Raw genomic sequence first — 26,549 nt, forward strand, 5'->3', positions numbered from 1 at the left:
GGCCTCCTTGCTCGCACACGCTTTTTCAGTTCTGCCCACAAATTTTCGACAGGATTGAGGTCAGGGCTTCTGATGGCCACTCTACCTTGACTTTGTTGTCCTTAAGCCATTTTGCCACAACTTTGGAAGCATGCTTGGGGTCATTGTCCATTTTGAAGACCCATTTGCGACCAAGCTTTAACTTCCTGACTGATGTCTTGAAATGTTGCTTCAATATATCCACATAATGTTTCTGCTTCATGATGCCATCCAATACTGTGGATATAGATACTTTTGTACCTGTTTCCTCCAGCATCTTCACAAGGTCCTTTGCTGTTGTTCTGGGATTGATTTGCACTTTTCGCACCAAATTTCGTTCATCTCTAGGAGACAGAACGCATTTCCTCCCTGAGCGGTATGACAGCTGCGTGGTCCCATGGTGTTTATACTTGCGTACTATTGTTTGTACAGATGAACGTGGTACATTCAGGCATTTGGAAATTGCTCCCAAGGATGAACCAGACTTGTGGAGGTCTACAATTTTTTTTCTGAGGTCTTGGCTGATTTTTTAAAATTTTTACATGATGTCAAGCAAAGAGGCACTGAGATTGAAGGTAGGCCTTGAAATACATCCACAGGTACACCTCCAATTGACTCAAATGATGTCAATTAGCCTATTAGAATCTTCTAAAGCCATGACATAATTTTCTGGAATTTTCCAAGCTGTTTAAAGGCACAGTCAACTTAGTGTATGTAAACTTCTGACCCACTGGAATTGTGATACAGTGAATTATACGTGAAATAATCTGTCTGTAAACAATTGTTGGAAAAATTACTTGTGTCATGCACAAAGTAGATGTCCTAACCGACTTGCCAGAACTATAGTTTATTAACAAGACATTTGTGGAGTGGTTGAAAAATGTGTTTTATTGACTCCAACCTAAGTGTATGTGAACTTCCGACTTCAGCTGTACATAAAGTCCTAGTCAAGCAGAAGGATTCCGTTATGATGAGTGATGGAAAAGGAAGGGAAGGGAGAGAGTGTGAGTGAGTGGCAGGGAGTTGAGTCTGAACAGTCCCACTCTCTGTGAGTGTTCTTCTCTCTGCTGTCATTTCATCTTTGTATGAGGCGTTCAGAGGGTTCTACATGGAATCGAAAAGGGTTCTACGTGGAACCAAAAAGTGTTATGCGGATGAATGGCACGACAATGGGCCTCAGAATCTTGTCACAGCATCTCTGTGCATTCAAATTGCCATTGATAAAATGCAATTGTGTTCATTGTCCGTAGTTTATGCCTGTCCATACCATAACCCCACCGCCACCATGGGCCCCACAGTGTCTGCCATCTGTCCGGTACAGTTGAAACCAGGATTCATCTGTGAAGAGCCCACTTATCCAGCGTTCCAGTGGCCAATGAAGGTGAGCATTTGCCCACTGAAGTCGGTTTACGATGCTGAACTGCAGTCAGGTCAAGACCCTGGTGAGGACGACGAGCACGCAGATGAGCTTCCCTGAGATGGTTTCTGACAGTTTCATCAGCTGTCCGGGTGGCTGGTCTTAGACGATCACGCAAGTGAAGAAGCCTGATGTGGAGGTCCTGGGCTGGCGTGGTTACACATGGTCGGCGGTTGGTCTCTCAATATTCTAATCTCTCAATGTGCATCTCAAAGTGCACCAAATTCAGCATTTAGCTGTTTAAATTACTTTTTTGCCGGGGGAGAATGCCCCCAGACCACCTACTGGCTTTGGGCTAAGGCTCCAATTGTCTTCAAATCCTAGAAACGTCACTTCCTAAAGGCATTTTCCCCAAGCCATCTCCCACAGTAACGGTTCTGTTGTTGAAATAGTGAGAAAATGAACAACAACAGGGAAAAAGGGTGGAGGAAGGGAGGAGAGCACCGGGCGCGCAGCTGATTTCTGGTCCCTGACAGAAGGATGTGTGTGCACGTAGCCGAGTGGGCGGTTTCTCTTCGATTGTCAATCTTTCATCGCCTCTCTGTGTGTCACCAACGCTTTCCTCTCTTCTCCACACTGCACCATCAACCTCCAACGACGTCGAGGAACCATAGGGGGGCACACAGCGACGCAAGGGAACTGAAATGTAAACGGGCAACGATTGATCATAACCCTCGGACTTGTCAGCCTTTCATTTCCAGCCGAGTCGCCGTGAGACAGCAGAAACATATGGCTCCCTGAAATAGCTGCTGCGGACCATATTGAACTGCAGTTGATTCACGCCAGAGGGTCAATAGTGTTGTAAGATAAAAGCCGGAAAGCTTCCACTCGTGACTATAGTTTATATGAAATATACGTTATTTTTATACCGGTGTTTTTGTGCGCTTTCGGTGATCCCGCGCAGCTTCCTTTTCTAACACCCATCATAACAAGACTCGGTTTAGCGGGTTGCTTGCTCGATAAATTAAATTGGATGAATAATTCACTCAGAGGATAGAGGAGTGCGTCGTTTAGCTCAGTCACTCTTCACCGGCGCCCGTTCGTCCCAGTTTGCCTCGGGATTGGGTTTCTTCCCCCACCTCTGCTCGGTCTCGTCGTCGTTCTTCCCGGTGACCTGCAGAAGAGCGAGCTCGCACTCCTCGGTAACATCATGTCGGCGGAGTCGGTATTGATCCCGGACGACCGGGCATTCAGCAACTTCAAGGAGGAGTGCTGGAGCGAGGAGGGCTGGAGTCTGACCTACAACAAGACGGGCATGACCGTTTGGACCCAGACTATAGGAGGAGACGAGGAGAAGTCCCTCCATAAGATTAAGGTGAGAACCGGGTAGGCCGGTAAACCGCAGAATAGAATGTGTATAAAGCAGAGGGCACCATACGGGCTACCTCGGTCACACAGTCCCATAGTAGGACGTATTAAATTGCCTAAATTCAAACCCTTACGTAATATAACTGAAAGGAGGGCAAGGAAGTGTTATCTACAGGAAGAAAGGGCAGAATGAGATCAGGGCCTGGGTCAGGTGTGTGTATCCGGGTCTGTGGCAGGATAGCCGGAAAACAGGTGTTCACATACAGTTGTTTGATGAAGGGAGGAGGGGGAGAGAGAAACAGAAGGTCAAACAGGATGTGTGTGGACTGTGTACGTGATTAATCATCTCTGACATCACACTGTAGGAGCAGGCTACTGTGGACTCAAACAGGTGTGTGTGTGTGTGTGTGTGTGTGCGTGTGTGTGATGGAGAAGCTGCAGGTAGTCTGTCTGATACCTGTGAGTGTGGGCTACTGAATGGCAGGTATCTTTACTGACACACACAGTTTTGACAGACATGACGCCAGAGAAGGGATTCTATGATGGGTCTGGTAGGCAGTAAACCTGTTCTATCAGCTGTCATCTATCTGTCTCTGAAGTGTCCGTTGGCCTGATTTGCGTAATGCCACAGAGTGTTTAATGTGTGCTTAAGGAGAGGCCTTGTCTCTCTCTGCACTCGTGTGTGTGTGTGTGTGTGTGTGTGTGTGTGTGTGTGTGTGTGTGTTGCTCAGTTTGTATGCAGAGGTAATCTCTCTGTGTATTCATACAGGACAGGTGGACCTTCTCATAATAACTCCACAAACACACACAGAGAGGGAGGACAGCAGTCTGGTTACCAGACACAGAGAGGGAGGACAGCAGTCTGGTTACCAGACACAGAGAGGGAGGACAGCAGTCTGGTTACCAGACACAGAGAGGGAGGACAGCAGTCTGGTTACCACACACAGAGAGGGAGGACAGCAGTCTGGTTACCACACACAGAGAGGGAGGACAGCAGTCTGGTTACCACACACAGAGAGGGAGGACAGCAGTCTGGTTACCACACACAGAGAGGGAGGACAGCAGTCTGGTTACCACACATAGCAGGATACACACACTGTTTGGCAGTAGCCCTCAAACCGTTACATCCTTGTGTGTCTTTCTAAACTCGTATGTATGTGTTGTGTGTCTCTCTCTAAACTCGTATGTATGTGTTGTGTGTCTCTCTCTAAACTCGTATGTATGTGTTGTGTGTCTCTCTCTAAACTCGTATGTGTTGTGTGTCTCTCTCTAAACTCGTATGTATGTGTTGTGTGTTTCTCTAAACTCGTATGTGTGTGTTGTGTGTCTCTCTCTAAACTCGTATGTATGTGTTGTGTGTCTCTCTAAACTCGTATGTATGTGTGTGTGTGTCTCTCTAAACTCGTATGTATGTGTTGTGTGTCTCTCTAAACTCGTATGTGTTGTGTGTGTCCGTGCTCAGGAGGCAGTGATGCTATGATCCTGCTCTTCTATTTATAGACTGAAATAAAAGCATGGATGCTCTCCCAGCTGATCAACTTAGAAAGTGTGTGAGAGAGAGATATCCAGGTTGTTGTAATGTTCTCCTCTCACAATGCCCACAGCAGTGAAGAACAGGGACATGTAAAGTGCAGAGGCATTGAAACCCCAAGAGGGAGGGGGAGGTTGGGGGAGAGGTCTTTGTCTTCATCATCATTAGCAGAATAATTATCATCATCATCATTATCATCAACAATATATCAGCCTGTAACCATTAGTCAGCACTATCATCAGCATCTCTATTAAACTCCCATCATCATTATACTGACACACAAAGGCAGGCTGAGCTATGCTTCTGTATGTACAGTGCATTCGGTAAGTATTCAGACCCCTTGACTTTGTTTTTTCCACTCCCCAATCTGCACACAATACCACATAATAACAAAGCAAAAACATAAAAAAATAATAAGAATAGTTTTTGCAAAGGTATATATAAAAAAAAAAATTATAATAATATGTTACATTAACATACAGTAAGTATTCTGACCCTTTACTCAGTACTTTGTTGAAGCACCTTTGGCAGTGATTACAGCCTCATATTTTCTTCGGTATGATGCTACAAGCTTGGCACACCTGTCTTTGGGGAGTTTTTCCCATTCTTCTCTGTAGATCCTCTCATGCTCTGTCAGGTTGGATGGGGAGCGTCGCTGCACAGCTATTTCCAGGTCTCTCCAGAGATGTTCGATTGGTTCAAGTCTGGGCTCTGGCTGGGTCACTCAAGGACAATGAGACTTGTCCCGAAGCCAGGCAGTCCTGTGTTGTCTTGGCTGTGTGCTTAGGGTTGTTGTCCTGTTGGAAGGTGAACCTTCACCCCAGTCTGAGGTCCTGAGCGCCTTGGAGCAGGTTTTCATCAAGGATCTCGCTCTACTTTGCTCCGTTCAGCTTTCCCTCAATCCTGACTAGTCTCCCAGTCCCTGCTGCTGAAAAACATCCCCACAGCATGATGCTGCCACCACCATGCTTCACTGTAGGGATGGTGCCATGTTTCCTCCAGACGAGACGCTTGGCATTCAGGCCAAAGAGTTCAGTCTTGGTTTCATCAGACCAGAGAATCTTGTTTCTCATGGTCTGAGAGTCCTTTAAGTGCCTTTTGGCAAACTCCAAGTGAGCTGACGTGCCTTTTACTGAGGAGTGGCTTCCGTCTGGCCACTACCATAAAGTAGAGGAACTCCGGAGCTCTGTCAGCGGGACCATCGGGTTCTTGGTCACCTCCCTGACCAAGGTCCTTCTCCCCTGATTACTCAGTTTAGCTGGGCGGCCAGTTCAAGGAAGAGTCTTGGTGGTTCCAAACTTCTTCCATTTAAGAATGATTGAGGCCACTGTGTTCTTGGACCCCTTTGGTACCCTTCCCCAATTCTGTGTCTCTACACAATCCTGTCTCAGAGCACTACAGACAATTCCTTCCAACTCATGGCTTGGTTTTTGCTCTGACATGCACTGTCAACTGTGGGACCTTATTTTATTAAAGGTGTGTGCCTTTCCATGTCCAATCAATAAGGGGTTTCTGTTTTTTAAGTTAAATAAATTAGTAAAACTTCTAAAAACCTGTTTTCACTTTGTCGTTATGGGGTATTGTGTGTAGATTGATGAGGAAATGTTTTTTTTTAATCCATTTTAGAATAAGGCTGTAACGTAACAAAATGTGGTAAAAGTCAATGATTGTGAATACCTTCTGAATGTACTGTATGTGGCTGGGTTAACAAGCTGTCAGACTGCTGGGTGATGTTTGGACTTTCTCTAGCCCACACACACCTCCTTCTCTTCCACATCTGTCTACCTGTGTCCAGCAGAACATATGAGCTTTGACAGGCCTGGGGGAGGGAGAGAGAGGGGAGAGAGAGGAGAGGGGAGGGAGAGAGAGGAGAGGGGAGAGAGGAGAGGGAGAGGAGAGAGAGGGGAGGGAGAGAGAGGAGAGGGAGAGGGAGAGGAGAGAGAGGGGAGGGAGAGAGAGGAGAGGGAGAGGAGAGAGAGGGGAGGGAGAGAGAGGGGAGGGAGAGAGAGGGGAGGGAGAGAGAGAGAGAGAGGGGAGGGAGAGAGAGGGGAGGGGGAGAAGGAGGGATGTTTGATTAAACACAGCAGCTGACTCTAGTGCAGTCTGATGCAGGGGGAAGGGTGTGTGTATAAGGTTAGAGGTTGTGTATCATGTGACTGTGAGCATCTAGTGTCTGGTCCACAGGACTTTGTTAATACATACACACATGTACTGCCAACATTGACCACTCACACATGGGATTTCAGTTTTACGTTTCACACACACACACCACAGTTTAGTCTCCGTCTCTCTCCGTCTGGTTTTTGCTCTCTCCTGCCCTCATCAGTAGAGGATTGTACTGAATTAGTTTAATAGAATTACATTGATAGTCTTCCCTCTCCCCCTCTCTTGTTTCAGTCTGCCCTGCAGACACAATCGCTTCATTATTCTCTCAACTCCATTGTGACTTTTAAGTCCTTAGTCCAACACACACACACACACACACACACACACACACACACACACACACACACACACACACACAGAGAGAGAGTTGGGTTACTGAATCACTAGTGAAGCTGCAGTAGTAACTGATAACAGGTCCTCATGACCACAGATAGGAAGCTGTATATACTACTACTGTACGTGGTGAGGTACTCTGAGTCTCTCTGAGAAACATAGTTTGAAGAACTGATCCATAGTTAGTGTAGATTTGGCTGTTGAAAGATGGGGTTCCTCATAGTGCTCAGGGGTATCCCCGTAGTGCTCTATGGGTTTCTCCTAGATGTCGACCAATTATGATTTTTCGACGCCGATAGCGATTATTGGAGGACCAAAAAACAGCCGATACCGATTAATTGGCCGTTTTTATTTATTTATATATATATATAACGACAATTACAACAATACTGAATGAACACTTTTATTTTAACTTAATATAATACATAAAAATCAATTTAGCCTCAAATAAATAATGAAACATGTTCAATTTGGTTTAAATAATGCAAAAACAGTGTTGGAGAAGAAAGTAAAAGTGCAATATGTGCCATGTAAAAAAGCTAACGTTTAAGTTCCTTGCTCAGAACATGAGAACATATGAAAGCTGGTGGTTCCTTTTAACATGAGTCTTCAATATTCCCAGTTAAGAAGTTTTAGGTTGTAGTTATTATAGGAATTATAGGACTATTTCTCTCTATACCATTTGTATTTCATATACCTTTGACTATTGGATGTTCTAATAGGTACTTTAGTATTTCCAGCCTAATCTCGGGAGTTGATAGGTTTGAAGTCATAAACAGCGCTGTGCTTCAAGCATTGCGAAGAGCTGCTGGCAAATGCAGGAAAGTGCTGTTTGAATGAATGCTTACGAGCCTGCTGCTGCCTACCACCGCTCAGTCAGACTGCTCTATCAAATATCAAATCATAGATTTAATTATAATATAATAAACACACAGAAATACGAGCCTTTGGTCATTAATATGGTCAAATCCGGAAACTATCATTTCAAAAACAAAACATTTACTCTTCAGTGAAATACGGAACCGTTCCGTATTTTATCTAACGGATGGCATCCAGTCTAAATATTGCTCTTACATTGCACAACCTTCAATGTTATGTAATAATTATGTAATATTCTGGAAAACTAATTACGGTCGTTGTTAGGAAGAAATGGTCTTCACACAGTTAGCAACGAGCCAGGCGGCCCAAACTGCTGCATATACCCTGACTCTGCTTGCACAGAACACAAGAGAAGTGACACAACTTCCCTAGTTAATATTGCCTGCTAACATTCATTTCTTTTAACTAAATATGCAGGGTTAAAAATATATACTTGTGTATTGATTTTAAGAAAGGCATTGATGTTTATGGCTAGATACATTGGTGCAACGACAGTGTTTTTTTCGTGAATGTGCTTGTTAAGTCATCACCCGTTTGGTGAAGTAGGCTGTGATTCATGATAAATTAACAGGCACTGCATTGATTATATGCAACGCAGGACAAGCTAGATAAACTAGTAATATCATCAACCATGTGTAGTTAACTAGTGATTATGTTAAAATGGATTGTTTTTTATAAGATAAGTCTAATGCTAGCTAGCAACTTACCTTGGCTCATTGCTGCACTCGTGTAACAGGTGGTCAGCCTGCCACGCAGTCTCCTCGTGGAGCGCAATGTAATCGGCCATAATTACCGATTGTTATGAAAACTTGAAATCGGCCCTAATTAATTGCCCATGCCGATTTAATCTGGCGACTTCTAGTTTCTCCCCTCCCCCCATCTTCTGTCTGTGTTGTTGTGGTGTGGAGTCTTCCCTTGGCTGAGGTAACCATGGAGATGGCGTTACTGTAGGGTCGTTTTGCCGAACTCTGGTGTGTGTGGGCGCGCGCACGTTCTCATTTTTTAAGAGCCTGACATTGGCATAATTCTGTGCCAACGGTTTTACTATTAAACTGTCACCCCCACACACAAACAAGCTCTCTACTCTCTCCCCTCCCTTCTCTCTACTCTCTCTCCCTTCTCTCTCCCCTCCCTTCTCTCTCCACTCTACTCTCTCCCTTCTCTCTACTCTCTCCCTTCTCTCTACTCTCTCTCCCTTCTCCCTTCTCTCTTCTCTCTCTCCCTTCTCTCTACTCTCTCTCCCTTCTCTCTACTCTCTCTCCCTTCTCTCTACTCTCTCCCTTCTCTCTACTCTCTCTCCCTTCTCTCTTCTCTCTACTCTCTCTCCCTTCTCCCTTCTCTCTTCTCTCTCTCCCTTCTCTCTCCACTCTACTCGCTCTCTTCTCTCTCTCCCCTCCCTTCTCTCTCCACTCTACTCTCTCTCCCTTCTCTCTCCCCCCTCCCCTCTCTCTCCACTCTACTCTCTCTCCCTTCTCTCTCTCCCCTCCCTTCTCTCTCCACTCTACTCTCTCTCCCTTCTCTCTCCCCCCTCCCCTCTCTCTTCACTGCTCTTCTTTCTCCCTCCCTTCTCTCCCCCCTCCCTCCTTTCTCTCTTCTCTCCCCCCGCCCTTCTCTCCTCTCTCTGTCTCCTCTCCATTTTGATATCTGAAAATTCTTATGACCCCAACCATTTTGTAATTAACAGCCAATGTTTACTCTTTTAATTGGGGCTATGGCAGTCAATTGAAAAACATTCTAACAGTATTTCTGATAGTCTTCTCAACTCACCATCACATACTTTTAATATGGGTCTGTTGGAGTCAATTCTAAATTAGTCTGACATAATGTATCTTATCTCACCACCACTAATGAGATGGATGTGCTTGATGCATGTCGTGTCAAAGTCAGGGGGCGTGGTCCACAGTGCGCACCTCGTCTCTGCTGTCACATTCAACCTGGACCATTATTTGGTTTTAATGCAGACCAGAGCACTGAATCCAGCTTCACACAGATATGACCTGGCTAAGGGTTCCATAAGTTTTATGCTGCTTTCAAGACAACTGGGATTTCTGAAAAATACGAGGTCAAATCATGAGGTCAGTGATCTTCACGTCAGAAACAGATCTCTAGAAAGAGGCTCAAATTCCCGAGTTGGAATTCTGAGTTGGATGACTGTTCAAATTTATTCTCTCCAGTCAGAGCTCGTTTTTTCCCCCAGAATTCCCAGTTGTCTTGAACGCACTGAAGTCGGAAGTCAGAGATTTCCAAGTTCCGAGTTGTTTTGAACGTGTCATTAATGCTCAGAGGGAGACCGCAGGTTATTCCCTATGAGTCAGGAACCAAAACTCCTCCGTAATGACCCGTGAATGCATTGTCTGCAGCATTCGGTCACATGACCGCTCCATCAGCTGTTGGATTCCACTTACCAGCACGTCAACTGAGCCAGGATCACAGTCAAACGGATTGGGAGGTAGGTCCCAAAGTGCTCCCCAAGCTTTGGAGGTGAGCAGTCATCACTGGTGTGGGACATTACTGATGCCGTTTCCTGTTAGAAACATGCAAAGCTGAGGAAAGGGGGCGTGGTTCACTTTTGAAACTCTCCCATAAGAATGGTTTCCTCTGAATCCACTGACTCAGCCACTCTATAGAATGTTTTAGTTTTTTCAGTTTGTTCAGTTTCCCAAATATGTCTGTTACATAGGCAAGGAGACACATTTTCTTTTCATTACACAGAAAGTCAAATCTTAATAAAAACAAAAAAATGATACACCCATTGTGAATGACAGCATTTCCTCTCTCAATTAGAAAGATCTTTCCAACACTCCCCCTCGATAACCACCCAGCCTCTGTGTGAAATGGAACATTGTCATGCTCTGATCCCATATCTCCACATAGTTTTGAGATCAGGTGTACTGCGGTAGATGTGGTTTGATGTAGTTTACAATGGAAGTTACCTGCTGCAGTATATCTGAGTTCTGTGCTCAGCTCTTTTGCTGCCAGTTGCTCTGTGTATCATACATACATACATACATACATATGTGCAAAAGCCCGCCATACGTTTCCATATGGAATCTGTTTTTCATCAGTATGGCCACGCAGCACACTGAACATCCCCTGTGCTGTTTCATGCTCGGGAATCGTGAGACAGAACAATATGTCCTCGTGAACAGCATCCTCGGACAAAAGTCAATTCATGAGCATGTCGGCTCTCACAGCCTATGTCCACATGGAGAGCATTAGTTGAAGAGTTTGTCGGCTCTCACAGCCTATGTCCACATGGAGAGCATTAGTTGAAGAGTTTGTCGGCTCTCACAGCCTATGTCCACATGGAGAGCATTAGTTGAAGAGTTTGAGTCGTTCACTCAGTTTCCTCTCGATTGCTAGCAATGGCATACATTCTTTAACAGTGTTATCTGACAAAGGTATTGGGGAAAGGTACAACTGAATGCCTTCAACTGAAATGTGTCTTTCGCATTCTGAATCAGAGAGGTGCTGGGGGCTTCCTTAACCCACTATTCCCCGGGCGCCATTAACTGCTTTCGCATTCTGAATCAGAGAGGTGCTGGGGGCTTCCTTAACCCACTATTCCCCGTGCGCCATTAACTGCTTTGGCATTCTGAATCAGAGAGGTGCTGGGGGCTTCCTTAACCCACTATTCCCCGGGCGCCATTAACTGCTTTCGCATTCTGAATCAGAGAGGTGCTGGGGGCTTCCTTAACCCACTATTCCCCGGGCGCCATTAACTGCTTTCGCATTCTGAATCAGAGAGGTGCTGGGGGCTTCCTTAACCCACTATTCCCCGGGCGCCATTAACTGCTTTGGCATTCTGAATCAGAGAGGTGCTGGGGGCTTCCTTAACCCACTATTCCCCGGGCGCCATTAACTGCTTTCGCATTCTGAATCAGAGAGGTGCTGGGGGCTTCCTTAACCCACTATTCCCCGGGCGCCATTAACTGCTTTCGCATTCTGAATCAGAGAGGTGCTGGGGGCTTCCTTAACCCACTATTCCCCGGGCGCCATTAACTGCCTTGTTCAGGGACAGAACGACAGATTTGTACCTTGTCAGCTCGGGGATTCAATCTAGCAACCTTTCAGTTACTAGTCCAATGCTCTAACCACTAGGCTACCTGCCGTCCCAGGTGTGAGCTTCTGTGCCTCTGCCTCCCCACACATTGTTTTCAACGTATTGCGGCCGGTAATATCAAAGTCTCTTCAATCGTGTGTGGTTTCATAGTGTAGCGGGCTTAGCCATTCACTGTGGGAATGATTCAACAGTGTGTGGTTTCATAGTGTAGCGGGCTTAGCCATTCACTGTGGGAATGATTCAACAGTGTGTGGTTTCATAGCGTAGCGGGCCTTACCATTCACTGTGGGAATGATTCAACAGTGTGTGGTTTCAGAGCGTAGCGGGCTTAGCCATTCACTGTGGGAATGATTCAACAGTGTGTGGTTTCATAGCGTAGCGGGCTTAGCCATTCACTGTGGGAATGATTCAACAGTGTGTGGTTTCATAGCGTAGCGGGCTTAGCCATTCACTGTGGGAATGATTCAACAGTGTGTGGTTTCATAGCGTAGCGGGCTTAGCCATTCACTGTGGGAATGATTCAACAGTGTGTGGTTTCATAGCGTAGCGGGCCTTACCATTCACTGTGGGAATGATTCAACAGTGTGTGGTTTCATAGCGTAGCGGGCTTAGCCATTCACTGTGGGAATGATTCAACAGTGTGTGGTTTCATAGCGTAGCGGGCTTAGCCATTCACTGTGGGAATGATTCAACAGTGTGTGGTTTCATAGCGTAGCGGGCTTAGCCATTCACTGTGGGAATGATTCAACAGTGTGTGATTTCATAGCGTAGCGGGCCTTACCATTCACTGTGGGAATGATTCAACAGTGTGTGGTTTCATAGCGTAGCGGGCTTAGCCATTCACTGTGGGAATGATTCAACAGTGTGTGGTTTCATAGCGTAGCGGGCCTTACCATTCACTGTGGGAATGATTCAACAGTGTGTGGTTTCATAGCGTAGCGGGCTTAGCCATTCACTGTGGGAATGATTCAACAGTGTGTGGTTTCATAGCGTAGCGGGCCTTACCATTCACTGTGGGAATGATTCAACAGTGTGTGGTTTCATAGCGTAGCGGGCCTTACCATTCACTGTGGGAATGATTCAACAGTGTGTGGTTTCATAGCTTAGCGGGCCTTACCATTCACTGTGGGAATGATTCAACAGTGTGTGGTTTCATAGCGTAGCGGGCTTAGCCATTCACTGTGGGAAGGATTCAACAGTGTGTGGTTTCATAGCGTAGCGGGCTTAGCCATTCACTGTGGGAAGGATTCAACAGTGTGTGGTTTCATAGCGTAGCGGGCTTAGCCATTCACTGTGGGAATGATTCAACAGTGTGTGGTTTCATAGCGTAGCGGGCTTAGCCATTCACTGTGGGAATGATTCAACAGTGTGTGGTTTCATAGTGTAGCGGGCTTAGCCATTCACTGTGGGAATGATTCAACAGTGTGTGGTTTCATAGCGTAGCGGGCTTAGCCATTCACTGTGGGAATGATTCAACAGTGTGTGGTTTCATAGCGTAGCGGGCTTAGCCATTCACTGTGGGAATGATTCAACAGTGTGTGGTTTCATAGCGTAGCGGGCCTTACCATTCACTGTGGGAATGATTCAACAGTGTGTGGTTTCATAGCGTAGCGGGCTTAGCCATTCACTGTGGGAATGATTCAACAGTGTGTGGTTTCATAGCGTAGCGGGCCTTACCATTCACTGTGGGAATGATTCAACAGTGTGTGGTTTCATAGCGTAGCGGGCCTTACCATTCACTGTGGGAATGATTCAACAGTGTGTGGTTTCATAGCTTAGCGGGCCTTACCATTCACTGTGGGAATGATTCAACAGTGTGTGGTTTCATAGCGTAGCGGGCTTAGCCATTCACTGTGGGAATGATTCAACAGTGTGTGGTTTCATAGCGTAGCGGGCTTAGCCATTCACTGTGGGAATGATTCAACAGTGTGTGGTTTCATAGCGTAGCGGGCTTAGCCATTCACTGTGGGAATGATTCAACAGTGTGTGGTTTCATAGCGTAGCGGGCTTAGCCATTCACTGTGGGAATGATTCAACAGTGTGTGGTTTCATAGCGTAGCGGGCTTAGCCATTCACTGTGGGAATGATTCAACAGTGTGTGGTTTCATAGTGTAGCGGGCTTAGCCATTCACTGTGGGAATGATTCAACAGTGTGTGGTTTCATAGTGTAGCGGGCTTAGCCATTCACTGTGGGAATGATTCAACAGTGTGTGGTTTCATAGCGTAGCGGGCCTTACCATTCACTGTGGGAATGATTCAACAGTGTGTGGTTTCATAGCGTAGCGGGCTTAGCCATTCACTGTGGGAATGATTCAACAGTGTGTGGTTTCATAGCGTAGCGGGCTTAGCCATTCACTGTGGGAATGATTCAACAGTGTGTGGTTTCATAGCGTAGCGGGCTTAGCCATTCACTGTGGGAATGATTCAACAGTGTGTGGTTTCATAGCGTAGCGGGCTTAGCCATTCACTGTGGGAATGATTCAACAGTGTGTGGTTTCATAGCGTAGCGGGCTTAGCCATTCACTGTGGGAATGATTCAACAGTGTGTGGTTTCATAGCGTAGCGGGCTTAGCCATTCACTGTGGGAATGATTCAACAGTGTGTGGTTTCATAGCGTAGCGGGCTTAGCCATTCACTGTGGGAATGATTCAACAGTGTGTGGTTTCAGAGCGTAGCGGGCTTAGCCATTCACTGTGGGAATGATTCAACAGTGTGTGGTTTCATAGCGTAGCGGGCTTAGCCATTCACTGTGGGAATGATTCAACAGTGTGTGGTTTCATAGTGTAGCGGGCTTAGCCATTCACTGTGGGAATGATTCAACAGTGTGTGGTTTCATAGCGTAGCGGGCTTAGCCATTCACTGTGGGAATGATTCAACAGTGTGTGGTTTCATAGCGTAGCGGGCTTAGCCATTCACTGTGGGAATGATTCAACAGTGTGTGGTTTCATAGCGTAGCGGGCTTAGCCATTCACTGTGGGAATGATTCAACAGTGTGTGGTTTCAGAGCGTAGCGGGCTTAGCCATTCACTGTGGGAATGATTCAACAGTGTGTGGTTTCATAGCGTAGCGGGCTTAGCCATTCACTGTGGGAATGATTCAACAGTGTGTGGTTTCATAGCGTAGCGGGCTTAGCCATTCACTGTGGGAATGATTCAACAGTGTGTGGTTTCATAGCGTAGCGGGCTTAGCCATTCACTGTGGGAATGATTCAACAGTGTGTGGTTTCATAGCGTAGCGGGCTTAGCCATTCACTGTGGGAATGATTCAACAGTGTGTGGTTTCATAGCGTAGCGGGCTTAGCCATTCACTGTGGGAATGATTCAAGTGTGTGGTTTCATAGCGTAGCGGGCTTAGCCATTCACTGTGGGAATGATTCAACAGTGTGTGGTTTCATAGCGTAGCGGGCTTAGCCATTCACTGTGGGAATGATTCAACAGTGTGTGGTTTCATAGCGTAGCGGGCTTAGCCATTCACTGTGGGAATGATTCAACAGTGTGTGGTTTCATAGCGTAGCGGGCTTAGCCATTCACTGTGGGAATGATTCAACAGTGTGTGGTTTCATAGCGTAGCGGGCTTAGCCATTCACTGTGGGAATGATTCAACAGTGTGTGGTTTCATAGCGTAGCGGGCCTTACCATTCACTGTGGGAATGATTCAACAGTGTGTGGTTTCATAGCGTAGCGGGCTTAGCCATTCACTGTGGGAATGATTCAACAGTGTGTGGTTTCATAGCGTAGCGGGCTTAGCCATTCACTGTGGGAATGATTCAAGTGCGGCCTTTTCCCACGATCTAAGGGCGCTCTCTGGTTGAATTCTAGCTTTTAGATTTGAATGATTTTCTTTTAGATTTTGAAGGTTAACCACATTACAAGGATTTTGAGATACAAAGACGATATTATAATCAAATTTTTTTGGTATATAAACTGAACAAAAATATAAATGCAACAATTTCAACAATTCTGCTGAGTTATAGTTCATATAAGGAAATCAGTCAATGTAAATAAATAAATTAGGCCCTATGGATTTCACATGACTAGGCAGGGGCGCAGCCATGTCCAGCCAATCAGAACGAGTTTTTCCCCACAAACGGGCTTTATTACAGACAGAAATACTCCTCAGTTTCATCAGCTGGTGGCTGGTCTCGGACGATCCTGCAGGTGAAGAACCCGGATGTGGAGGTCCTGGGCTGGCGTGGTTACACGTGGTCTGTGGTTGTGAGGCCGGTTGGACAGACTGCCAAATTCTCTAAAACGACGTTGGAGGGGGCTTATGGTACAGAAATGAACATTCAATTCTCTGGCAACAGCTCTGGTGGACATTCCTGCAGTCAGTATGCCAATTGCACATTCCCTCACCTTGAGACATCTGTGGCATTGTGTTGTGTGACAAAACTGCACATTTTAAGCTGGCCTTTTATTGCCCCCAGCACAAGGTGCACCTGTGTAATGATCATGCTGTTTAATCAGCTTCTTGATATTGCACACCTGTCACTAACAGGGATGTAAACAAATATGTGCATAAAATTGGACAGAAATAAGCTTTTTGTGTGTATGGAACATTTCTGGGATCTTTTATTTCAGCTCATGAAACATGGGACCAACACTTTACATGTTGCGTTTATATTTTTGTATATATATTTATTTATTTATGTAGCTGTGTGTTTGTCCTCTGTATAGTGTTAGTTATTTACAGTTTAGGTGCTGTAGGCTAGAGACACATCTGTATCCACTGGCCACATCTGTAACCACTGGCCACATCTGTATCCACTGGCCACATCTGCATCCACTGGCCCGTCTCTTCATGTAAAAACACACACAGTAGTGGAAAGGATTTGGCATCAGGGTGGTGTCCGCTGTGTATTAATGTGAGCAGGAGTTAGGAAGTGTAGTTTGTTTGTGTGTGTATTTGGTAGACTAATGGGAGACTAATGGTTGGCGTGTGTGTTTGTGTATTTGGTAGACTAATGGTTGACTAATGGTTGGCGTGTGTGTTTGGTAGACTAATGGTTGACTAATGGTTGACGTGTGTCTGTGTGTTTCTCCTGCAGTGTCGGATGGTGTGTAAGGACGTGCCAGCTGAGACTATGTATGATGTTCTCCATGACATCGAGTACCGGAGGAAATGGGACTCAAACGTCATCGAAACCTTCGATATCGGAAAACTCACTGTTAACGCAGACGTGGGCTACTACTCCTGTACGACACACACACACACACACACACACACACACACACACACACGCACACACATTCTTGGCGCTGTGTGTATGTTAATGAGGCTCCTCCTCGTCTGTGTCTAGGGAAGTGTCCCAAGCCGCTGAAGAACCGTGATGTCATCACGCTGCGCTCCTGGCTGCCCATGGGCAGTGATTACATCATCATGAACTACTCTGTCAAACATGCCGTAAGTATAAACATGTACAGGGAGAGTATCCTGGTCCAGAACCCTGTACTCTACCCCCTGGCCCATGGCTCTCCAACTCTGTTCCTGGAGAACTACCCCTCTATGGGTTCTCACTCCAACCCTGTTCCTGGAGAACTACCCCTCTATGGGTTCTCACTCCAACCCTGTTCCTGGAGAACTACCCCTCTATGGGTTCTCTCTCCAACCCTGCTCCTGGAGAACTACCCCTCTATGGGTTCTCTCTCCAACCCTGCTCCTGGAGAACTACCCCTCTATGGGTTCTCTCTCCAACCCTGCTCCTGGAGAACTACCCCTCTATGGGTTCTCACTCCAACCCTGTTCCTGGAGAACTACCCCTCTATGGGTTCTCACTCCAACCCTGTTCCTGGAGAACTACCCCTCTATGGGTTCTCACTCCAACCCTGTTCCTGGAGAACTACCCCTCTATGGGTTCTCACTCCAACCCTGTTCCTGGAGAACTACCCCTCTATGGGTTCTCTCTCCAACCCTGTTCCTGGAGAACTACCCCTCTATGGGTTCTCTCTCCAACCCTGTTCCTGGAGAACTACCCCTCTATGGGTTCTCACTCCAACCCTGTTCCTGGAGAACTACCCCTCTATGGGTTCTCGCTCCAACCCTGTTCCTGGAGAACTACCCCTCTATGGGTTCTCTCTCCAACCCTGTTCCTGGAGAACTACCCCTCTATGGGTTCTCACTCCAACCCTGCTCCTGGAGAACTACACCTCTATGGGTTCTCACTCCAACCCTGTTCCTGGAGAACTACCCCTCTATGGGTTCTCTCTCCAACCCTGTTCCTGGAGAACTACCCCTCTATGGGTTCTCTCTCCAACCCTGTTCCTGGAGAACTACCCCTCTATGGGTTCTCTCTCCAACCCTGTTCCTGGAGAACTACCCCTCTATGGGTTCTCTCTCCAACCCTGTTCCTGGAGAACTACCCCTCTATGGGTTCTCACTCCAACCCTGTTCCTGGAGAACTACCCCTCTATGGGTTCTCTCTCCAACCCTGTTCCTGGAGAACTACCCCTCTATGGGTTCTCACTCCAACCCCAGTTACAACCAACCGGATTCAGCTTATCAAGCAGCTAATTATTACAATCTGTTGCCCTAGACAACGTCTCCAGGAACCAGGTTGGAGTCAGTGGATAGGCTCAGGGGGATAGGCTCAGGGGGATAATAGGCTCAGGGGGATAATAGGCTCAGGGGGATAGGCTCAGGGGGATAATAGGCTCAGGGGGATAATAGGCTCAGGGGGATAATAGGCTCAGGGGGATAATAGGCTCAGGGGGATAGGCTCAGGGGGATAATAGGCTCAGGGGGATAATAGGCTCAGGGGGATAATAGGCTCAGGGGGATAATAGGCTCAGGGGGATAATAGGCTCAGGGGGATGATAGGCTCAGGGAGATGATAGGCTCAGGGGGATGATAGGCTCAGGGGGATGATAGGCTCAGGGGATGATAGGCTCAGGGGGATGATAGGCTCAGGGGGATGATAGGCTCAGGGGGATGATAGGCTCAGGGGGATGATAGGCTCAGTGGTAAGGCTCGGGGGATAATAGGCTCGGGGGGATAGGCTCGGGGGATAGGCTCGGGGGATAGGCTCGGGGGATAGGCTCGGGGGATAGGCTCGGGGGATAGGCTGAGGGGATAATAGGCTCAGGGGGATAGGCTCAGGGGGATAGGCTCAGTGGATAACCAACTGGTTGTACAACGCTCTGCAGGTAGAAACAGAAGAGAGAGAACAGACCTGCAGAATAGTTTCCCTTGACCTCAGTGGGAAACAAATGCTACGGTAGGACTGTCCACTCTATTTAAATGAACATGCTGTGGATGGACATGTCTTGGGGTATCTTTACTGTGTGTGTGTGTGTGTGTGTGTGTGTGTGTACATAAGTACAGTTTGATAAAGGTGGGCCGTGTGTTTACAGTAAGTGGAGTATTTGCTCACTTCAGTAAGACTGTGGGTGTATTAGTTGACTTAATCCCCTGGCATTTCAATAAAGCTTTATCGGTCCGTGCCACTGCTAACGTTGGATAAAGCCTGTGTTGGATAGGACAGTGGTAGCTCAGGGTTAGGTCACTCAACACTCAGACAGTAAAGTAAAGTAAAGCCTGTGTTGGATAGGACAGTGGTAGCTCAGTGTTAGATCACTCAACACTCAGACAGTACAGTAAAACCTGTGTGTTGGATAGGACAGTGGTAGCTCAGGGTTAGATCACTCAACACTCAGACAGTACAGTAAAACCTGTGTGTTGGATAGGACAGTGGTAGCTCAGGGTTAGGTCACTCAACACTCAGACAGTACATTGGCTCTGCCCTTCACCATTCGTCCTTGAGGATCTTTGAGAAGTGGAGAAGAACCTCGACTTTAGCTTATTGGAGGAGCGTTTGTAATACTGCTCTCCCTTCTCCTGTTCAATGAGACCTTAAGACTAGTCACCTACGGCAGGAAGGAAGGCGATTAGGGTTTGGTTTGGCATCAGACCTCTCTCTTTTTATTTCTCTCTCTGAGGGATCAATGTTAAGTTGACCTCTCATGTGACTACTGCTGCTGTAAGCTTCTGCTTTCCACACGCAAACACTCAGACAAACCTGCAAGACACAAACCTAGATCCAGACAAACACAGCTACTTTGCTCACATTGAGTTTAGTGCGAGGAGTGTGTAAGAGTTCACTGCTATTGGGCAAGGCCGGGCCAGCATCAGGAACTGACAGAGATCCAGAACAGAACTAGGATAGTAACTGTGAGTGAGAATCCATACTGTCACTTTACCCCTCCACAATATTACTTTGAGCAGTAAACTCCTGATCAGTTAATGTCGTGTTTTCAATGTAAACTCTGTTTAAGTGCAGGGCAGTGTATCATTTTATTGAAATACATTTTGGTTGAATGTTCTGGTCGTGTAGTGCACTCATGCAGAACAAACCCAAATAACTGGATTCAACTGTACAGCAGTTGAACTGTCAGTGGTTGAGACCATTTCCTCAGATGGAGGGTTCTGTGCTAACTAGGGCTGTTCCACTGTGTTTTCCTGTAGAAATACCCCCCTAAGAAGGACATGGTACGAGCGGTGTCCATCCAGACTGGCTACCTGATCCAGAGCCATGGACCGAACCACTGCACTCTCACCTACCTGGCACATGTGGATCCAAAAGGTAATACACACACACACACACACACACACATACAGCAGTGGAGGCTGCTGAGGGGAGCACAGCTCATAGTAATGGCTGGAATGGAGTCAATGGAATGGCATCAACCACATGGAAACCACATGTTTGATACCATTCTGTTGACTCCATTCCAGGATGTATTATGAGCTGTCCTCCCCTCAGCAGCCACCAGGTGGTTAATGTGCTTGGAGACTTAATGAATGATTCATACTCAGGACCTTCTTTCTACAGCTATCGCCATAGTAACTATGGATCTGGAGGACAGGGTCTGTCCCTCTCATTTCTCTCCTTCTCATACTCTTTTTGCCTCTTTCTTCCTCCTTCTCTCTCTCCTTCTCCTCCTCTTTTTGTCTCTTTCTCCACCCCTCTTTCTCCCTCTCTTTCTCTCTCTCTCCCTCTCCCTCTCCCTCTCTCTCCCTCTCTCTCCCTCTCTCTCCCTCTCTCTCTCTCCCTCTCTCTCTCTTTCTCTCTCCCTCTCTTTCTCTCTAACTCTCTCTTTCTCTCCCTCTCTTTCTCTCTTTCTCCCTCTCTATCTCTCCATCTCTCTTTGTATTGCTCTTTCTCTGTTATTCCCTCTCTTTTAAGATGGTAAAGCTCTTGATAATATCTCCATCTAATTCTCTCTAAATCACCTGTTCTGGTATGAGTGTGTGTGACATCTGTTAACAGTGGGTGATTTGACTGTGGGTGACACGACATGGTGTAACATCAATCTCTGTCCCTCCCAGGTTCACTACCCAAGTGGGTTGTTAACAAGTCTTCCCAGTTTCTGGCTCCCAAAGTAAGTACATTCCAGACTCCTTATGCCTACACTGCCCATCATTACACTCCCACTGTACACACTCCCACTCCCATCACCACATTATAATGCTGAAGCGAGGAGAGAGTTGGAGAGAGTTGGAGAGAGTTGGAGAGAGTTGGAGAGAGTTGGAGAGAGTTGGAGAGAGTTGGAGAGAGTTGGGGAGAGTTGGGGAGAGTTGGGGAGAGTTGAGGAGAGATGGGAGGAGAGATGGGAGGAGAGATGGGAGGAGAGATGGGGAGAGTTGGGGAGAGAGTTGGGGAGAGTTGAGGAGAGTTGGGGAGAGTTGGGGAGAGTTGGGGAGAGATGGGGAGCAGGCGTGTGTTACCTCTCTCAGCAGAGTCTGGTTGTCTGGACCCGGTGCACACGGGAGAACACCTGTGTATAATGTATGATTCTTCCTGCTCTTCCCTGGGCTAGAAACGTGTGTGTGCTGAAATAGGCCATGGGATCTCAAGGGAATGAGGAAAAATGGGGGAGAGCCCCAGTCTAAGGCACTGCATCTCAGTGCTAGAGGCGTCACTACAGGCCCTGGTTCGATTCCAGGCTGTATCACAACCGGCTGTGATTGGGAGTCCCACCCGGGTTAGTGTTTGGCCAGGGTAGGCCGTCATTGTAAATAGAATTTGTTCTTTACTGACTTGCCTTGATAAATTAAATACAAATATATAGATCTCAGAGGTTACTACATGGTACAGCAGACATCTCTCTCTCCATCACTAGGTTACTACATGGTACAGCAGACATCTCTCTCTCTCTCCATCACTAGGTTACTACATGGTACAGCAGACATCTCTCTCTCCATCACTAGGTTACTACATGGTACAGCAGACATCTCTCTCTCTCCATCACTAGGTTACTACATGGTACAGCAGACATCTCTCTCTCTCTCCATCACTAGGTTACTACATGGTACAGCAGACATCTCTCTCTCCATCACTAGGTTACTACATGGTACAGCAGACATCTCTCTCTCTCTCTCTCCATCACTAGGTTACTACATGGTACAGCAGACATCTCTCTCTCCATCACTAGGTTACTACATGGTACAGCAGACATCTCTCTCTCTCTCCATCACTAGGTTACTACATGGTACAGCAGACATCTCTCTCTCCATCACTAGGTTACTACATGGTACAGCAGACATCTCTCTCTCTCTCCATCACTAGGTTACTACATGGTACAGCAGACATCTCTCTCTCTCTCCATCACTAGGTTACTACATGGTACAGCAGACATCTCTCTCTCCATCACTAGGTTACTACATGGTACAGCAGACATCTCTCTCTCTCCATCACTAGGTTACTACATGGTACAGCAGACATCTCTCTCTCTCTCTCCATCACTAGGTTACTACATGGTACAGCAGACATCTCTCTCTCTCTCTCCATCACTAGGTTACTACATGGTACAGCAGACCTCTCTCTCTCTCTCCATCACTAGGTTACTACATGGTACAGCAGACATCTCTCTCTCTCTCCATCACTAGGTTACTACATGGTACAGCAGACACTCTCTCTCTCCATCACTAGGTTACTACATGGTACAGCAGACATCTCTCTCTCTCTCCATCACTAGGTTACTACATGGTACAGCAGACATCTCTCTCTCCATCACTAGGTTACTACATGGCTACAGGCAGACATCTCTCTCTCTCTCTCTCATCACTAGGTTACTACATGCCGTACAGCAGACCTCTCTCCTCTTCTCCATCACTAGGTTACTACATGGGTACAGCAGACATCTCTCTCTCTACTCCATCACTAGGTGTACTACATGTTAACAGCAGACATCTCTCGCTCTCTCCATCACTAGGTTACTACATGGTACAGCAAGACATCTCTCTCTCTCCATCACTAGGTTACTACATGGTACAGCAGACATCTCTCTCTCTCTCTCCATCACTAGGTTACTACATGGTACAGCAGACATCTCTCTCTCTCTCCATCACTATGTTACTACATGGTACAGCAGACATCTCTCTCTCTCTCTCCATCACTAGGTTACTACATGGTACAGCAGACATCTCTCTCTCTCTCTCCATCACTAGGTTACTACATGGTACAGCAGACATCTCTCTCTCTCTCTCCATCACTAGGTTACTACATGGTACAGCAGACATCTCTCTCTCTCTCTCCATCACTAGGTTACTACTAGGTACAGCAGACATCTCTCTCTCTCCATCACTAGGTTACTACATGGTACAGCAGACATCTCTCTCTCCTCTCCATCACTAGGTTACTACATGGTACAGCAGACATCTCTCTCTCTCTCTCCATCACTAGGTTACTACATGGTACAGCAGACATCTCTCTCTCTCTCCATCACTAGGTTACTACATGGTACAGCAGACATCTCTCTCTCTCTCTCTCTCCATCACTAGGTTACTACATGGTACAGCAGACATCTCTCTCTCTCTCCATCACTAGGTTACTACATGGTACAGCAGACATCTCTCTCTCTCTCCATCACTAGGTTACTACATGGCTACAGCAGACATCTCTCTCTCTCTCCATCACTAGGTACTACATGGCTACAGCAGACATCTCTCTCTCTCTACCATCACTAGGCTTAATACATGGTACAGCAGACATCTCTCTCTCTCTCCATCACTAGGTTACTACATGGTACAGCAGACATCTCTCTCTCTCTCCATCACTAGGTTACTACATGGTACAGCAGACATCTCTCTCTCTCTCCATCACTAGGTTACTAGCATGGATACAGCAGACATCTCTCTCTCTCTCCATCACTAGTTACGACATGGTACAGCAGACATCTCTCTCTCTCTCCATCACTAGGTTATACATGGTACAGCAGACATCTCTCTCTCTCTCCATCACTAGGTTACTACATGGTACAGCAGACATCTCTCTCTCTCTCCATCACTAGGTTACTACATGGTACAGCAGACATCTCTCTCTCTCTCTCCATCACTAGGTTACTACATGGTACAGCAGACATCTCTCTCTCTCTCTCCATCACTAGGTTACTACATGGTACAGCAGACATCTCTCTCTGTCTCTGTGTGTCAGTATATGGTACAGCAGACAACACAACTGCTCACTGCTGCTTGTGTTCCTTTTTATCCTTGGCTAAATGCAGATCTCTCTCTGTGTGTGTGTGTGTGTGTGTGCAGGCGATGAAGAAGATCAGTAAGGCGTGTCTAAAGTACGGAGAGTGGAAGCAGAGACACACCCCAGGCTATAAGCCCTGGCTCTACCCTGAGCAGACTACACTTCCCACAATCCCTGTGTCCGAGCTTAGCATCCAGCACGCAGACAGCCTGGAGAACATTGACGAGAGTACACTCAGCGAGATGCAGACGCGGGAGGAGAGAGACAGCGACTAACATCACACACACTTTGTTTTTCCTCTCCAGTCAGTTTTTGTCCTGAATCACTGCCCCTATTGTCCATTATAACATGTCTCTGGATCACATTGGCTGTCTCCTGTAAAGAATCCTGAACACACACCAGTCCACTCTCTGTTCCTCAACACTACAGATGTATGAATGTATGTAGAGTTCAATCTTAAATACAGATTCCTACAAAGGTTTTCATATTTCATTTGTGATCCGAGTCTTTCTTAAAGTGTGTGTGTGTGTGTGTGTGTGTGTGTGTGTGTGTGTGCGTGCGTGCGCTAAATGAGGTCTGACGAATGATTGACCTGATTTAACAGATTGTTCTGGTCTGAATCCATCTCACACACACACTCACACACACACACGTACACACTGTTTAATGTCACTACTGCTGTGTGGCCTAGTTTGGAACAGGGATCCCCACTCTGGGTTGGCATGGCAACTCCCCACTCAACTTAACACCAGGGAAAGACTGGGACGTTGGAGGGAAGAGTGGAGATGGGGGGAGGGAAGAGAGTGGGGGGGAGGGAACAGAGTGGGGGGAGGGGAACAGAGTGGAGATGTGGGTGGGGAGGGAGAAAGGAGCTGGGGGGGGAGTGGAGATGGGGAGGAAGTGAGAGCTCAGATGTTGACCTCCCCTTCATTGGGGGGGGGGGGTGTAGTATCTGAGAGTATTAATTGTAACTAAAACTGTCTCTCTCTCACACACACATCAATCCAGTCTTTGCAGATAGTCTGTAGGGCTATTGCTAAGGGAAGCGTTTGAGGAGGAGTTGGGGCCTGAAATGGGAACAGGCCAAATCATTGCAGTACTCCCTCTGTTTTTAGGCCTATTTCTCAAAACACAGACATGGTTTGGTAGTTTACAATGTATCACATACTTAAAGTAATTAAGTTTGGTTACCATGGGACTTCTGGGACAGGCGACTCTGAAGGGACATGATTGTTCTTTGAACTGTCACAGGGCTACATCCTGCCCTATAGTAAGAGACAGTAGGCTTAGTGAAGCACCTACACACACACACACACACACAACACACCACACACACACACACGTACAGTGCATTCGGAAAGGATTCAGACCCCTTGACTTTTTCCACTTTTTGTACATTGCAGCCTTACTCTAAAATGGATTACATCGTTTTTCCACCCTCATCTACACACAATAACCCATAATGACATAGCAAAAACAGGTTTTTAGATGTTTTGCATGTTTTGCAAAACATTACATTTACAGAACTATTCTGACACTTTACTCAGTACTTTGTTGAAGCACCTTTGGCAGCGATTACAGCCTCAAATTTTCTTCGGTATGATGCTACAAGCTTGGCAGACCTGTATTTGGGGAGTTTTTTCCCATTCTCCTCTGCAGATCCTCTCAAGCTCTGTCAGGTTGGATGGGGAGTGTCGCTGCACAGCTGTTTTCAGGTCTCTCCAGAGATGTTCGATCGGTTCAAGTCCGGGCTCTGGCTGGGTCACTCAAGGACAATGAGACTTGTCCCGAAGCCAGTCAGTCCTGCGTTGTCTTGGCTGTGTGCTTAGGGTTGTTGTCCTGTTGGAAGGTGAACCTTCGTCCCAGTCTGAGGTCCTGAGAGCTCTGGAGCAGGTTTTCATCAAGGATCTCTCTGTACTTTTCTCTGTTCATCTTTCCCTCGATCCTGACTAGTCTCCCAGTCCCTGCCGCTGAAAAACATCCCCACAGCATGATACTGCCACCACAGTGCTTCCCCGTAGGGATGGTCCCAGATGTCCTCCAGATGTGACCCTTGGCATTCAGGTTAATCTTGGTTTCATCAGACCAAAGAATCTTGTTTCTCATGGTCTGAGAGTCTTTAGCTGTCTTTTGGTAAACTCCAAGCTGGATGTTATGTGCCTTTTACTGAGGAGTGGCTTCCGTCTGGCCACTCTACCATAAAGGCCTGATTGGTGGAGCAGAGATGGTTGTCTTCCGGAAGGTTCTCCCATCTCCACAGAGGACCTCTGGAGCTCTGTCAGAGTGACCATCGGGTTCTTGGTCACCCCCCTAACCAAGGCCCTTCTCGCCCGATTGCACAGTTTAGCGGGGCGGCCAGCTC

General features: G+C 46.8%; 1 protein-coding gene across 1 annotated transcript; it reads left to right on the top strand.

Moving 5' to 3' along the window:
* Nucleotides 1-1,926: 1,926 nt before the first annotated feature.
* On the top strand, nucleotides 1,927-24,679 carry LOC115163718 (START domain-containing protein 10). The gene is made up of 6 exons (XM_029715858.1): nucleotides 1,927-2,750; nucleotides 16,763-16,910; nucleotides 17,015-17,118; nucleotides 20,176-20,293; nucleotides 21,040-21,092; nucleotides 24,250-24,679. The coding sequence occupies exons 1-6, from the start codon at nucleotides 2,586-2,588 to the stop codon at nucleotides 24,460-24,462; spliced, it is 801 nt and encodes a 266-aa protein (XP_029571718.1). The 5' UTR covers nucleotides 1,927-2,585; the 3' UTR covers nucleotides 24,463-24,679.
* Nucleotides 24,680-26,549: the final 1,870 nt, after the last annotated feature.

Source organism: Salmo trutta, chromosome 26, assembly GCF_901001165.1.
Source record: "Salmo trutta chromosome 26, fSalTru1.1, whole genome shotgun sequence".
In the NCBI taxonomy this organism is placed as follows: Eukaryota; Metazoa; Chordata; class Actinopteri; order Salmoniformes; family Salmonidae; genus Salmo; species Salmo trutta.